This window comes from Callorhinchus milii, unplaced genomic scaffold (assembly GCF_018977255.1).
Source record: "Callorhinchus milii isolate IMCB2004 unplaced genomic scaffold, IMCB_Cmil_1.0 Scaffold1, whole genome shotgun sequence".
Taxonomy (NCBI): domain Eukaryota; kingdom Metazoa; phylum Chordata; class Chondrichthyes; order Chimaeriformes; family Callorhinchidae; genus Callorhinchus; species Callorhinchus milii.
The window spans coordinates 134,924,970-134,941,931 of NW_024704742.1; the positions used below are offsets into that span (position 1 = coordinate 134,924,970).

A 16,962-nucleotide genomic window follows, 5' to 3' on the forward strand; every position below is an offset into this window, starting at 1 on the left:
CCTTACTTAGTCAACATTCCTCCCTATCATTAATTTTTCTCTCTCGTCTTGGTCAAGATAGCCAAGCAGCTGACTGACTCAATGGATCTGCAATGCCAGACCCTGAGATAGCTACTTGGGACTTGGAAAGGAGTAATCAGCTTGGCTCAATTGGTAGCACTTTCACGTTTCGGTCGTAACGTTGTGGGTTTAAGTCACACACTGGGGATTTGAGCTCATCTCCAGGGTTAACCCCCCACCACTGTAATAATAATAATAATAATAATAATAATCCTTGCATTTGATATAGCGCTTTTCACGTCGGGAGGACGTCCCAAAGCGCTTCACAGAATAGACTGTAAAGTGAATTGACTGTATATTTGTGGGCGAACGCGGCAGCCAATTGCGCACAGCAATGTCCCACAAACAGTCGTAGATTGAAAATGACCAATTTATTATTGTTTTTGTTTTGGAGGGATTATTATTAGGCGTGTGGAGTAAGGAAACTTGCCCAAGGTTTCGCCCTGCCTGGAATTGAACTCAGGTCTCTCACTTGCAAAGCGAGTGCTCTAACCACTGAGCTACAGGACTCCATACATACTGAGAAAGCATTGCATTGTTGGAGTTGCCATGCTTTGGATGGAATGTTAAACCGAGGTCCCGTCTGCCTGTTTAGGTGGACTTTAACAATCTCATGACACTATTGGAAAAGATAAGGGAGTTTTTTCCAGGCTACTACTGGTCAACAATCCCCCACATAAAATTGGTCATTCGCTTCATTGCTGTTTGTGGGACTTTGCTGTGGGCAAAATTAGCTGCCATGTTCACCTGCAAAAACACAGTCCCTATTCTGTAATTGTCAGAAATTATCCAAAGTTTTTTAATTGCCCTGTGATTTTCCTTCTTCTTTGTGGATGAAGATCTGTTTTCTGACTTCCCATTAATGTCAATCCTAGATTACTGCTTTGCTTTGTAAAGTACCCTGGATTACAACCATTTGTAATTTCACTTCGTGTAACACTGACAACAAAGAACAGAAAGACAGTGATAAAAATCCACAGACAGAAATACGTAGCTCTCACATTTACATTTCGCACTGGTCAGGGAAGTCATCTTTTACATTGTCTAAAATGTACACATTCCTGTTAATATTCCTTTTGAGTTACTTGGTCCATTTCCAGCGCTTTGAAGAGAAGCTATAGCTGAAGTAAAGGAAGCCATCCGATTCAAGTACTCAGTACGCCAGAATGTACGGATATGAAATGTGTCTTGTCCAAAACACCAAGGTGTCTTTTACACCCCTTTTGGTACAGAGACATGGGAAATCAATGAACCACAATAGGCCATTCAGCCATTGAGTGGGTCTGTTCAGAATTCACCACACTGCGCTCATCATGCACTTCACCAGCGCACACTACTCCCTGGAACCCAAAGCCATTTAAACAAATTTCCCATGATATTGTTCCATACCAACTGTGATGATCCTCAGAACTCAGACGCATCAGGTAACTACTTTATTCTTAACTATCGGAACCAGAGGACACAGCCTGCGATTGAAGGGGTTAAATTCAGAACAAATCTGCGGAAACACGACTTCAGTGAGTGAGTAGTAAACATATGGAACAGGCTCCTTGGGGAGACGGTGTAAACACAAAGTGTTCATTCTTTCAAAAACAAATTAGACAGGAAATAATTATGTTTGGAAATAATCCTCTCAGTCTATACCTATGGCTACATTGTCCAGCTACATCCTGGAGCAGATAAACATTCAGTTCTCTCTGAAGGTTTATAATAAAAATCTTTGCATTTGATATAGCGCCTTATCACATTTTTGAGACTTCTCAAAGCGCTTCACAGATTATACTGTAAAATGGCTTGACTGTATTTTGTGGGCGGAACGCAGCAGTCAATTGCGCACAGCAGTGTCCCACAAACAGTTGAGGATTGAATGCCCAATTTTTTTGGGAGGGATTATTACCCCCGGAAAGTAATCCGCCAATCAACTAACAACTGGGTTCCTACTTACTGCTGGGTAAACAGAGTGTGTGTAGTAAGGAAACTTATCTAAGGTTTTACCCCACGTGGGCATCGAACCCAGGTCCTCTCACTTGTGAGGCGAGTGCTCTAACCACTATGCTACAGGACTCCACGTTTAGCAAACTTACTACATTAATAAGAGGCAGGGATATATTTCCTTTTCAAAGGTTTTTAACATTATTTTAGCTGGCGGAGAAAGCGTCACCAGGAACCATTTGTTTGGCTGTAGCTGCACACGAGCAGAGTCCTGGGCACGAATCTGAAGGAGCATTTAATCAGGAAGTCCCAACATTCTGATGATGCTTTAATGCACTCGAATATTTGACTAATTCACAGAACATGCCATTAACAAAATAATCGTCTGGCACAGCTCTGCTTTCAGAGTTAACTCAATTTCGCTGCTGATAATTCACTGAGCAGGAAGCGACTGTGCAAGTAATGAAGAAGCCTTCAATGGCCTGGTTATTCTTATCCCCTCCATCAGGTTTAGCAGAACTATAATTACGCCCCAACAACTGGTATGTGTCTAGAGGCTCTCATGTTGGATAAATGACTTGAAGTACTTTACTGAAGAGTCAGTGGATCACTGAGGAAGGCAGGAATGGGGGGAAGGAGGGGTATGAAGATATGGATCAAAACCATGGTCAGATAGGTGGGTTTTCAGGAGTACTTGGAACATGGGATCTTAGATTTACATGGATTGGACACTGCATGGACAGAGGCCAATCAGTCTAACTAGTCTGTGCGAATATTTATACTCCATGTGAGTTTCCATCCACTCCTCCCTTCCTCACTTGGGTGATCTGATTGAGGAGTTGAAAATGATAAAGGGATTCTACAGGGTAGCTACAGAGAAACTATTTCCTCTGGTGGGGAAATTCAGTCGCAGGATTACCCCACTATTTCAGCTTGCTATTGATCTTTTGATACATTCCAACATCTGGTTTGCTTTACTCACTTCCACAGCATTGTTTGGAGAGCTTCAATTTAGTATCAATCAGGACGCCCAAGTCCTTTTATGTTTCATACATATTATTTTTCTACTGTTTAAATAAGTCCTTTCCAGGGTTATTTGTCCCCATGTGAAGTACTTTACATTTCTCCACATTGAATCTGCCACCGATCTGCCCAATTCCCAAGTATTTTGAATGTGGATAAGTGTGAGGTGATACACTTCGGTAGGAAAAATGATAGGAGATAATATAGACTTGGTAGCTCAATCTTAAGGGGGTGAACGTATTTCAAGTAGTTCAAGTAGGCGAATCATTAAAGGTAGCGGAGCAGGTAGATAAGGCAGTAAAAAAGGCATTTGGTGTACTGAGCTTTATTAGTATAGTTTATTATTACTGAGCTTTATTAGTAGAGTATACTTTATTAGTAGGGCATAGGGTATAAGAGTACGGAGGTGATGGTTAATCTATACAAAACACTGGTTAGGCCTCAGCTGGAGTACTGTGTCCAGTTCTGGGCAACTTACTTCAGGAAGGACATTAAGGCACTGGAAAGGGTGCAGAGGAGATTCACGAGAATGATACCAGGAATGGGGAACCTTAGCTATGAGGTCAGGCTGGAGAAGTTAGGACTTTTCCCATTAGAGCAGATAAGGTTATGCGGGGACCTGATAGAGGTCTTCAAGATCATGAAAGGTTTCGACAGGCTCGATAAGGAAAAGCTGTTTCTGCTGGTAGGTGTGTCTGTGACCCATGGTCACTGTCTTAAGATATCTACCAAAAGAAGCAGAGGGGAGGTTAAAAGAAATTTTTTCACTCAGCGCGTTGTTCAAATTTGGAATGATCTGCCTGAAAGGGTAGTGAAGTCCGATTCGATAACAGCTTTTAAGAGAGAACTGGATAGGTATCTGGGGAAGACGGGTTTGCAGGATTATGGGGAGAAAGCTGGTGATTGGGGTAGTGAAAGTGACTTGCTCTGTCAAAGAGCCGGCACAGACTCGATGGGCCGAATGGCCTCCTTCTGTGCCGTAACATTCTATGAAAAAAAATCGATGAAAATTTTCAAATCCTCCTGTAACCTATCTTGTTCAGCTTCACAATCTACCACCTTCATTAGCTTGGTGTCAACTGCAAACTTAGCCACTATGCTTGCACTCCTAATTCCAGATCATTTATAATATGGGGCATAAGCGGGCGAGTGAACGACAGTTGACGTACACATCAGCCATGATCTAATAGAATGGCGGACCAGGCTGGAGGGGCTGAATGGCCTATGTTCCATACCTTTCTTCCTCATGTGTATACTTAACTTCCAATTAAATGCATCTATATTATCTGTTCAACCTGAATTGTAGAAATTTACAACAAGCTATCATTCGGCCCATTGAGTCATCGAGAAGCTCAATTAAGATCAACTAAAGAGCTGGGACTATTGATGGTGAGAGAAGATTCAGGAGAGATCTTATAATCCTGACCAACAGTTCCCCAGATAATTGGTCCTTCACTAATTCATGACTGCTTGTGGGACTGTGATATGGAAATTGTTTTTGTGTGTGTTTACAAATACAATCACTACACTTAACAGAAACTTTGCGAAGCACTTTTGGCATCAAGGTACATCAAAGATTATTAATATAACTTAAATGTGGGACGCTGCTGTGCACAGTTGGCTTCCGGGTCTCGCCCACAAAACATACAGTCAATTCACATTACAGTATATTCTGTGAAGCATTTGAGATGTCTCGACGATGTTATAAGGTGCTACTTCAAACGAAAAGATTATTATTACTATTATCATTCAAAAACAACACGATTCCCAAATGTCAAACAGGATAAGTGGAAGAATTCTTTATCAGCAGCTGTGCAGCAGTCAAAACAGTTACAAAATAGTGGTTGCAGGGTTAATAGTAACTTGCAGTGACAAACGGTGCCCATTTACAGATATTGCAGTTACAATTGAAAGGCCATGGAATTAAATGGCAATAAATGTCCACACAGATTTCTTTATAAAATTACAGCCGGCTATTGAAATAATTTACCAATTTATAATGAAATCTGGACGCGCAACAAAACAATCTTTTATTTACATTTCAACAACCTTTAAAATCGCATCATGTTGCAACAGGAAGAGGCTCCTTTTCAAATTTGACTGTTAGTATTTAAGAGTTTTAAAGTAATAAAGTAATAAAATCATGGTTAGGCAAGTGTTCATTGAACAACTGTTAAGCATTATTAGGAATTACTTTTTTTAAACAAAACCTTTTTGATTTTAGTTGCCAATTGAGTGTGGAATTCTTTATAATGTCATCTGTATTTGCTTATACAGTATTTAATTTCTGGCTTTGAATATTTATTCTCTTTCTTGCAGGCACATTCCCTGTGCCCGCCCTACTTTTAATGCTTATACAGTATTTAATTTCTGGCTTTTAATACTTAAAAGTCATTACTCAATTCCATTACTCAATCGACGACTGTTTGTGGGACACTGCTGTGCGCAATCGGATGCTGTGTTTCGCCCACAAAATACACAGTCAATTAATTTTACCATGTATCCCGTAAAGTGCTTTGAGACACCTCATATACGCAATAAGGCGCTATATTAAATGCAAAGATTATTATTGTTAAGTTCTCCGAGACACTTCCCCACGTGAAGGGCACTATATAAATGCAAGTTGTTGCTGTTAAGTCTGGCGTCTGGCAAACAGAATTACATGCTAAAAATAAGTGCCTGAAAGCATGATTACATTACAGGTTGTGTTGGATCTTTGTAGAACTCTCTCTAAATGCTGTGGTGCTCGTCTGTTATTTTCTTTACATAACCAGAGGCTCCTTCGCCTCTTAAAAAATCCTTTTTAACAGAGCTATTGTTTGAAGTGCAAGTCTCAGGCATCTCCAATGGGGAGAGGAGGTGAAATGATAAATAAACCTGATCTTCCTTTGGCACATGATTAAACTCTTCTTGCACAGAATCTATAAAGTGGTTGACGTGATGCGATTGATGAACCTGCATAGGCTGCCAATATCACAGAGACAGGTAGAGAGGCGCTGGGATAGTCAGTCACAGATACAGTTGCGTGTTTTTTAAGTCACATTTCCGCCATTTCATGCAGGCATTTAATAATAATATTATTATGCAGGCATTTCTTAAAATAATCCACAAATCATTGCCAACTTCCATTTTTATAGCACCGTTCACACAAAATACACATCTTAAATCCCTTTACAAAATAAAGGTTTGACTGTATATTTTGTGGGTGTTTTGCTTCATTTAGCCAATTCACTTTACAGAATATTTTGTGAAGGGCTTTGAGAAGTCTCAACGACGTGATGAGATGCTTTATTAAATGCAAGGATTATTATTTATTATTATTATGAGGTCAATTAGAAAGGAAATGAATGTTTTAACAGGCAGGTAATCTGCAGCCAGCAACATCCCATAAAACAATAAAGGAATGATTAGCCAATTAATTTGAATTTGGGGGTAAATTTGGACAAGGTGGGAATATAAATCAGGATAGACCGGGAGGAAGACTCTTTGAAACAGCAATGGTAGGGCGGTCTCTTTAAATCCAAATGAATGACAAGAAAATACAACCTAAAATTAATAATATGCCAACAAGAACTTGCATTTACACAGGTAGCATCTCGGAGCACTTAACAGTGGTGTGGTTTGACACTGAGCCTCAAAGGGAGGGGAGGTAAGTGAAGGCACGGTCAAAGAGAAAAGTGTTCAGGTGTGATTTAAAGATGGGAACAGGGGGGCAAAATGAAGGGATGAGCCAGAGAATTCCAGAGATTCGGGACATAGTGGCTGAAAGCATGGTCGCCTATTGTGGAGCGGAGAGGATGAGGGACGTGCCTCATCGCATCGTTGAGACGTCTCAAAGCTTATTGCTAGGTAAACAGAGATGAGTGGAGTAAGGAAACTTGCCTAAGATTTCGCCCTGTCCGGGAATTTGAGAAATCACATTGTGTTCTAACTATGTCACACTAAAATATACTGTAATAAGTGCCAGTCACGTTGCTTTCAGCTCAGAGGGTAAAAAACAGAACAGGGCCAAACTGGCCAGAGAAATAAATAAGAGTAAATTGCAAACAACACAATTAGTAAAATGGCTAATTCATATGGGAAGCTATTTAAGTCATGTCAAACTAGATTATACGCAGTAGTTTGAGAAGCCACATCAGTGATAAATACATTTGGATTGTATTTCCCTTGGCAAGTACCCTATTTTGCCGTTGTTTTCCCAACTCAACAAATACTTCAATACATGTTCCCGATCCAGGCTTTCCAGCAGATATTATGGCAGTCGCTTTCCAATTCACTGCAAGCCATCAATTATCTTTATCACATAACGCTATCTCATCTCAGTCCATTATCAAGATGGAGTCTTATTTTAGCCAGTTGGCAAGTGTCTGCAGCCCTATCTGTTTATCAAAGCTGGTTACAGTGCCATATAGTGACTGAAAGGCTGTGAAATGATCAATAACAATCATCAAATTGTGGTCAACACATTGTGGGCTGGAAGTTTGTGGAAACCTTGACAGTTCGGCTATGGACAGGATTTAACCTGTGCATCACCTTCTCAATCTGCAGTAGTCAGTGCACCTAAACATGTTTCTCAGGGCTGTTGAAACGGGTTTGCTCACCGACACAATGATGAATCGCAACACAGAGAGAGGTCATGGAGCGAACAGGACCCACATTTTGCTTGTCCGCAAAACTGAAGCTGGAAGCCAATATTCCAAATAATAATAATTAATAATTTTGTTTGATATAGCACCTAGGAAGTCAAACTGCCTCAAAGCTTCACAGGGGATTTTTGCTGTCAAGTGTAGTGACTGTGAAGTTGTAGGCAAAGCTGCAAGTAAACTGATAGCTTTTAATTTAAAATGGAAAACCCTCTGGCTTCACTGGTTTCATTTCTCTCCCCTCCAATTTTCTCACCTCTTAGAATCATGCAACTATTGGGATCAGAACACTCGAAACCCGATTGCCCAATCAAACCTATGATCATTTACAGGAGCTCCTAAAGGATATAGATCAACCAAATTCTAATACAATGTTTAACAGTCACAAACTCTACCACAAGGATCACAAACTCTACAGCAATTATCATCATTCTTCCACGTCGCAGTTGTTGCAATGTAGAAAAAACACATGGGCATAACAGGACTTGGTGAACCCCCCTGTACATCCTCTTGGCTTTTGTGTAGTCAGAGAGCCAGACCAAGCTCAGTGAAACAACAACAGCAACAATAACGGCTTTCACGCCAGGCGCATCCTGGAGCACTTAACAGTGGCGGATTTTGTACACCCACATACACACCCACCCACACACACAGATACATGAGCCAAAGACCAATTTGTATTGTTTCTACCTCAGCCAATTTAATCTCTAGTGTGACAACGTATTCCAAATTGAAACTCCATTATACAAAGCATGACCTTTACGATAAATTGTTTGTGGGTGAAAGAGGACTGAACACATTCAGCCCCACAGCCACTGAAAGCCAGTAATTCCTGAACATCGTGATTATACAGTCAAATGTTACACTTTAAGATGGTATTCTATAATAATAACAATCCTTGCATTGATAAAGCGTCTTATCACGTTGTCGAGATGTTCCAAAGTGTTTCACAGAATATATTGTAAAGTGAATTCACTATATATTCACTGTGGGCAAAACGCGGCAGCCAATTGCACACAGCAGCGTCCCACAAACAATCATCGATTGAGTGACTTAATTAACATTTTTTGGAGGGTTATTACCCCTGGAAAGCGATCTGCCAATCGACTAACAACCGGGTTCCTACTTACTGCTAGGTAAACAGAGGTGTGTGGAATAAGGAAACTTGCCCAAGGTTTCGCCCCGACTGGGAACCAGGATCCTCTCACTTGCGAGGAAGTGCTCTAACCAATATGCTATGGGACTACGCAATTAAGATTTGAAACACAAGGCAACAGTTTGGAATGAATACCCTCAGTGTCATTATTTTGTATAATGAACTGCTGTTCGTCATTCAATAATCCACCAGAGGTCAATTTACAATGAACCTGCAAAGCTTACGTCATCAAGCGCTATTCTATGGATCACCCCAACGGCCACAAAAAGACAAAGCATTTAATGCAATGAAAGCCAACCTCACAAAATCATTGTGTAAGTTATATAGAAAATGGGATGTGTACAGGGGGAGTGATTTCAAGGCTGCAATGCCATCTCAAGCATCCAGAACACTTATAAACCACTGCAGCTTTGATCTGCCCTGCTTTATTTGACATTACCTGAACCCCCTCGACGAAAGAACTGCATTGTAATCACTCCTGGCTATTGATTCTTCCATATTCATTTCAGTGGCTGTTTCAACCACAAGTTGTGTGGAATGAAAGTGTTCATAGGGCACGGAAAACAACTAACATTCCTGTGAATTTTAGACAAGGGAAGTCATAACCTTGGTACTGCCACTAACCTATAATAATAATCCTCATTTCCTTACATTTGATACAGCACCCAAGAGGTCGAAACGTCCCAAAGCGCTTCACAGGGAATTACTGTCAAATACAGTGACTGCATTTGCCTGCAAAAGGATTTCACCATGCGAATCGAAAAAGAGAAGGGAGTTTCTCCCAGTGCCCTTCGCAATACCTTGCTCTGGTTGAATTTCCGTTTGCCTACAAATGCATAGTCACTACACTTGACAGCAATCATCCGTCAGATGGCTTGATATTATAGGTAGTATATCAAATGCAAGTATCTGTGTTTAACATTGCAGATAATTCTGCCTGGCTGATTGCTAGCCATGGGTTTCATTGCTTCCCAGAAACTTTGACACAATAGTTTGGGCCTGAACCCAACCTAGTTATTGTCAGTCTAGATCAACCTTTGAGTTGAAAGTTGTGGGTTCAAGCCCCATGATGGGACCCGAAACTCACACTCCAGGGCAGTGCTCGGGGATGGAGGGGAGAAAGCACTGTATTGTCATAGGTGCTGTCCTTTGGATGTGATAATAAACTGAGATTGCGTCTCTCTGCTCAAGTGGACGTTAAAGATCCCATGGTGCTTCTCGAAAAGGGAAGTGTGTTTCTCCTGCCCAGTGTCCTGGCCAACATTCCCCCAAATAAAATAGATCACTGATAAAACATGGCTGTTCGTGGGGATATTGTTGTGTGTAAATAGGCTGCCATGTTTACTACAGGACCCAGGTTTGATTTCCGAGTGAAGTGAAACCTCAGGCAAGTTTCCTTACTCCCCTCGCCTCTGTTTACCCAGCAGTAAGAAGGAACCCATTTGATAGTCAATTGACAGATTGCTTTCCAGGGGTAATAATCCCTTAAAAATAATAATAATTCGGTTACTCAAGGCACGACTGCTGTGTGCAATTTGCTACCACGTTTCTCCCGCAAAATACAAAGTCAATTCACTTCACAGGATATCCCGTGAAGCGCTTTGAGACGTCTCAACAACTATGTCAAATGCAAGGATTATTATCATAATTACAACCACTGATAATCCACATCACAAGGCGCACTTGACACTCCATCGGTAAACGTCAGCGAACAAATTTCCCTGAAGAAAAGAACTGAAGGTTTGCTTTGGCCGAGCCACAACCTCTACCCCTTCGCACAATTCTATTGCAACTCACAGAATCCGTTTCCTCCCTCTCCCTCCCCCCCCCCCACCTCCCGCCAAAAAAAAATAATTGGCAATTAGTGTTTTCTGGAAATTTTCAGGCTGTGCCAGGGAGAAATCAGGTGGCAGCTGAGTCAGGATGCTGAGAGATACCATGTTTTATTACGGTGGCCATGGCAACGGTGTGGAAAAACCTAGAGCCACAGGCAGTCGCTGCAACCAGGTCAATAATGCACACAGAGACATTGTGTAGATAATCAACAACAGGGCCCTCGGTTCTCTTCAATGTACAAACAGCTGAAGGGCAAATCAATACGGCAATGGGAACAAGTCTGGCCCAGTTCCACTTTCCACAGCCCCGGCGTCAATCGAATAGAGAGATTCCACAAAAAAAAGCAAACCCTTAATTTTGCTCTGCAGGCGTTGGAAGCAACACAGTCGTTTTAAAATCACTTGCACTTATTTTTTTACACACACACACACACACAAATGAGTTTCTGGAATTATCCATGTTTATTGCTTATCAGAGGCATGGGATATTGCCCGCGGCGTTAACGTCAAGGACGTTGTGTTAAGTTTTTTGGGGGTGGAGCAGGATATGGAATGTTCTTCAATCGATTTGAAGCTGGTTTTCCGTAAGAAACAGGCGTCCGAATTCAGACTGAACTCAAGAGTCTCAAAAATTCAGCTCGATCTTAAATTTTTGTACAATTTACTTTAAACTGTTGTTGTTGATGATGTTAAATCGCACCTTTAATGTTGGGAGGGTGTCTCAAAGCCATTGGTCTTAAGGCTAAGACTAAGAGAAAATCTTGTTAAGCACCAGACTATATTCTCCTTTATTAATAATAATGATAATCCTTACATTTGATATAGCACCTTTTCATTTCAGGAGGACATCCCAAAGTGCTTCACATGAATTGTTGTGTGTTTTCTGGGCAAACACCCACTTTGAAAAGGTTATTTGCCTCCAGATCAACATTTTTTTTTGCGTGCCTGAAAAATGTTGAATCAAAATTACAGTATATCCTGTGAAGCTTATCAAGTCATTTGAGATGTCTCAAATGACGATAAAGCGATATATCAAATGCAAGGATTATTATAATTAAACCTTGCATATTATCCTTGCATAATAATAAAAAGTCTCTCTTTAAAATATGCCCATTTTATTTTATATTTATATTTATTTTATATTCTTTTATTTCAATATTTCTTCCAATTTTATAATCTTCATCCATTCCACGATGCCCATGCAGTTAGATTGTCTGCAATTTAGTTTCCTTTGAGTTGCCACTCTCATTTTCACTGTTGACCGTGTTAAAACAGTTTGAGGCAGCAGCAAACAAACAAAGCAAGCAGGATGCCACATCAGTTAAGTTCAGCTTCCCAGAAGTCATACTTAGTGCTCTTGTCAGGCTGCAGGTGGTGATAATAATAATAATAATAATAATAACTAATAATAATTGCATTTGATACAACAGTTTGGGAAATAATATCTCGGCCGTTGAAACGTCTCAGAGTACTTCTCGGGACATATTGTAAAGTAGAGTGACTGTATTTTGTGGGCGAAAAGTAGCAAACAAATTCCAAGGACCTAGAGGACATTCAGAGGAGAGCAACAAGGTTGATCCTCAGTGTTAGAGGAATGAGCTAGGAACTTTTTAAACTTTGTGTCGGGGTGTGGGTGATGCATGCATTTGCTAACATCTATTCAGATATCACTGTACACTTTTAAGATGCAAGTCTCAGAGAACAAGGCAACTACATTAAATCATTAACTAGCTTCCCCCTCCTCTTCCCCACCCCTCCACCCCACTACTGAAAAAAAACCTTGTGGATTTCTTTCTCCTTGGAAGATGTCTTCACAAGATTAAGAATTTATGCTCAGAAATGCTCTGTGACAGACAACCTTCATTCTTAATGTCGGATGACATTACTGCGCAGAATGAGGACACAAGCACGTTTCAATGTCGTTTATGACGGGCAACAGAGATATCGGCGGAGCATGGAATGCCGTAACTATTTGCAGTTAAAATTAAAACAGATCATCGTAATCAGTGATCTCTTAACAGTTTAGGTCATGCTGTGCAGTGTGCTGCGTTGCTGAGCATTCTTAAAAGGGGAACTGAAGTCCTCTAGCGACCGTGTTCTCTTCAATTGGGTTACTCAATATTTGGGAAGGTTTTTCCAGTGTTGTTAGAATGGAGATTGCCTTAGAACAAACTGAAGATGAGCCCAGAAGAGCATCTCACAATGATAAGCACTTGAAGAAAAATAGTAATAATAATAATCATTGTATTTGATATAGGGCCTTCTCACATCTTTGAGGCGTCTCAAAGTGCTTCACAGAATATACCGCAAAGTGATTTGACTGTATATTTTGTGGGTGAAAAGTGTCAACCAATTGCGCACGGCAGTGTCCCACAAACAGTTATGGATTGAATGCTCAAACTTGAAAAAAAAGTTGAGGGATTATTAATAATAATAATTGACTGACCAATTTATTCTTAGTACTTTTTTTTACCACCGGAAAAGCCATCTGCCAATCGACTAACAACCAGGTTCCTACCTACTGCTAGGTAAACAACAACTATAGCACCCTCCACGCTGGGCAGCATATCAGAGAGCCTAAACAGAGGCGTGTGGAGTAAGGAAACTTGCCTAAGGTTTCGCCTTGCCTGGGAATCAAACGGTAACCACTAAGCTACAGGACTTCACAATGAACAAGCAGAACGCCAGTTATTCGCACATTAATTGTCCACATACCCATGAGATACCAGCAAAAACTATTGAGCGTGCGTGCGAAGTTACACGAAAGTTTCTAGATTGGCTCTGACTCCGGCTAAAAGATTCTAGCAACCTGGTACATAGGTGCGTAACTTCACACGTGTACACCAACAGAGAAAACGGCAGAGAAAGCGAAAAAGGAAGTAAACGATGAAGAAAAACAGGGAGTAAATGAGGGGGGAAAAAAGCATCAGAGAAAGAAGTAATATTAAGATCTGCTACTGTAAAACTCATATAAACTTTTTAAACTTTGTGTTGGGATGTGGGAGATGCTGGACTCAACAACCTACACTGCATATAAGTAATTCAATGCAGCCTATAAGTGCACTTGCGGTAACGGGTCAAGACTAAGTTTCCCTCAATTCAATCCATCGCTGCAAGCAAACTTAAATTGGAAGAATTGTGTTTTGTCTACAAATATACACAGTCAATTCACTTTACAGTGTATCCTGTGAAGCACTTTGTGATGTCTCGAAGAAGTGATAAGGCCCGATACCAAACGCGCAAGGATTATAAGAATTGGAATCGTGGGAAATTAAGTTTTTCTGCGCATGTGGCGATGGATAAGAGTGTTTTCTGCGATTCAGTTGGACCAACCACCCTGCTCCAAGGTACTAAAATTAAAAAAATCCACAATATTTATCTGTCCCAACTGCCTTCACGAATGGGACTTCCTTAGATTTGAGAATCCTGCAAACAATTCTCAGTGGAATAATATACATGTAGAGACATCTAAAGTCTTCCGATTCTTACTACTGTACAAAAGCCAGACATTCTAATGGGAGGGTGGTGGAGGGGAAGAGAAAATACCGAATCATATTTAATAAAGCAAAAAAATGGTTTGGGAATAAATGAAAGGTTTTCAAAAGGAAACCGGGGATAACATCACTGACTCTGATGAAAGTGCTGGCGAGTTAGATCGCAGATGTATAGGGTTGTCACAGTCAGGGTCTCATCTGGCTGAACCATCCCTTCACCTAATTACTGTATCACAGTTGAAACAACCACGTTATCCCTTTTATCAGCCTGCATCTTGGTTTCCTCTGGTACCTTTACTAAGCTGAACTGTTCGAAGTGCAATCAAGAGTTGCGAATGGTGCTGTATAATTCTAAGTTGTTCTTTCTCTCTTAACGTCAAGTATTCATGGGGGAACAATTGCCTTCCTCAGGATTTTTTAAAAACACAGACACAAAGTTTTGTTGCAATTGTAAAATCCTATTCTGCAGAGATTGAGGTCACTTCAGTTGTTGTTGAGGGTGGGGGCTCAAAACTGCATTCTCAACACTCCAGATCAGCGAGGCTACCTTGAACACAAGCCATCAAGCTCTGCATTTCAGTATAGAACATGGCTTAGACCCTATAGATAAAGTCTAAACCACATGCAGCTTAGCGCAGAAGACAGCACTATCGCTTTACTCCCCCAAAAACTGGTCACTCAATCCCCGACTATTTATGGGACACTACTGTGCGCAATTGGCTGCCGCATTTCGCACACAAAATAGTCAATCCACTTTACACTATGTTCCGTGAAGTGCTTTTTGAGTCATCTCAACAACGTGATAATGTACTATATCGAATGCATGGATTATTATTATTTACTGGTGAGGTTGTGGATTCAATTCACTTGTTGTCAAGTCTGTCGATATAGACAGAGGGGGATTTTCATGTCTCCTATAGGAAGTTAGGAAAGCAATCTGAGATTCTTTCAGTCACCTTCTCTCCCCCACCCGATTCACCCTATTCAGCTCCCACAACATGGCTCAGATGCCCAAACAGCTATGTAAAGTGCTCCAAGCACAGCACTGAAATGTCAGCCCAAACTTCCGAAGTTCAGTCACAAAGTGGGGCTTGAACCCAAAGCTTTCTGACTCAGATACGGATGCAACCAACTGCGTCAGGTTGACACACGATGAGAAGAATGAATGCAGAATACATTAAAAGCAACGTTTTTTCCAAGACAAATTTGGAAGCTTGAACAGCAACGTGGGTAGGTATAAATTTCAGAAGCCACAAAGCCAATCTGCATGACTCCAACACCTTCCACATTTATCATTGCAACTCAACCCCCTATCAAAGAGGAAGTGATCAGAGACAGTCACAGCACAGATTAATACAGAGACAAATATGGAGACACCACGAGGCAAGGTTTAGCAAATGCATCATTGAATGGCAACAGTCAAAACCTCTCAGTAACACAGGTTCCGATTATCAGTAATAAAATGATAGATCGCATTAATGATAACCAGCTTTCAGCTGCCCGCCTTTCTGTAATAGATGCAATGTATACATTTGCCATTAACCCATCTATGGCAGCATTTCTGTTACACTGAATGAAGACACTGGGAGCTGTGTACAGTCAAGCCCCTCATTAAATTATTGATTTCCTTTGCCTTATCCATAAGGTTACCCCACCATGGCAAGTCAAAGGCTGCAATGAAAGTCTCTCTCCTCAATCACCTTCAGAGTTTATGGAGAGGAAGTCACGGTGATTTATTTACCTGGCATTTTCCTGTGCGGATGTCGTATAAAGCCATTGAGCCGTGTCGCGATCCCACTGCTATTCTGTTACTTTTCTCGCAGGAGCTCACCATGTAGAACCTGAAATTCACACAGAATCAAATGCAAGGATTATTATTATTACTATATTGTTATTAATCACCGACAGGCCTGAAATCTTCTGTTGCACTGTAGCAATGAACTGACTGATGCTGCAAACTAAATTAGCAAGTCTCAAATCCCTTTGCTAAATTTCAAAAATTCATATATGATTATTTTTAACACATAATCCTAATTTAGTGTTTTTTATTGATTCCAAACCAATAGACCGTGCACAAGACCTATTCTTACACTTGTACATAGGCCATTTAGTGAGCTTGATACAGTCCTATATTAGCATGCAAGCAGGAGACTTCCTCTCCTTTGCTACACAAATCATATACCACCTCTGCACTACCAAATTCACCAATTCTGGACATGTCTTTCGGCTTCTGCTATTGACCCTGATTACAATGGCAGTGCCTGTGGTTTGCAAGTGGACTGTGCTTCAAAATCTGATAAGCATATACTCAGGAACTCACCGCGCTCAGGGCTAAAGAGAATGCTAAAATGTGTAATTCATAGGAACAGGCACAGGCCAGTCATCCCATCAAGCTTGTTCCAGCCTGCCCATAATTATTATAAGTTACTACTATAAATTATAAAAAATAATAACTATAGTAAGCCTTGCATTTGGGATAGCTCCTTATCATGTCGGAAAGAGGTCTCATAGTGTTTCGCAGGAGTTACTACGAAATGGAGAGACTGTGTATTCGTAGGCGAACACCGCAGTCCAAATTCACATAGCAATGTACCCCTCACACAGCCACACATATGAAACGAATGACCAATTTTTTTTAAATGGGGAGATTGTTGGCCAAGGCACCGAGAGAAACTCCCTTCTCTTTTTGAATAGCGCCGTGGATTCTTTAACATCCTCCTGAACAGGCAGACGGGACCTCGGTTTAACATCTCATCCGAAGGAAGATCTTTATTAGATCAGGTGGATATTAAGAATCCCTCAGCAATACTATGCTGTTT

General features: G+C 40.8%; 1 protein-coding gene across 1 annotated transcript in view; it reads right to left on the minus strand.

Moving 5' to 3' along the window:
- LOC121848047 (WD repeat-containing protein 7-like) overlaps window positions 1-16,962 on the minus strand; it is a 244,397-nt gene that overhangs the window by 19,459 nt on the left and 207,976 nt on the right. Inside the window, exon 10 of the mRNA XM_042331965.1 lies at window positions 15,885-15,984. Within this exon, the coding sequence (XP_042187899.1) occupies window positions 15,885-15,984 (100 nt within the window). The remainder of the gene's footprint in view (window positions 1-15,884; window positions 15,985-16,962) is intronic.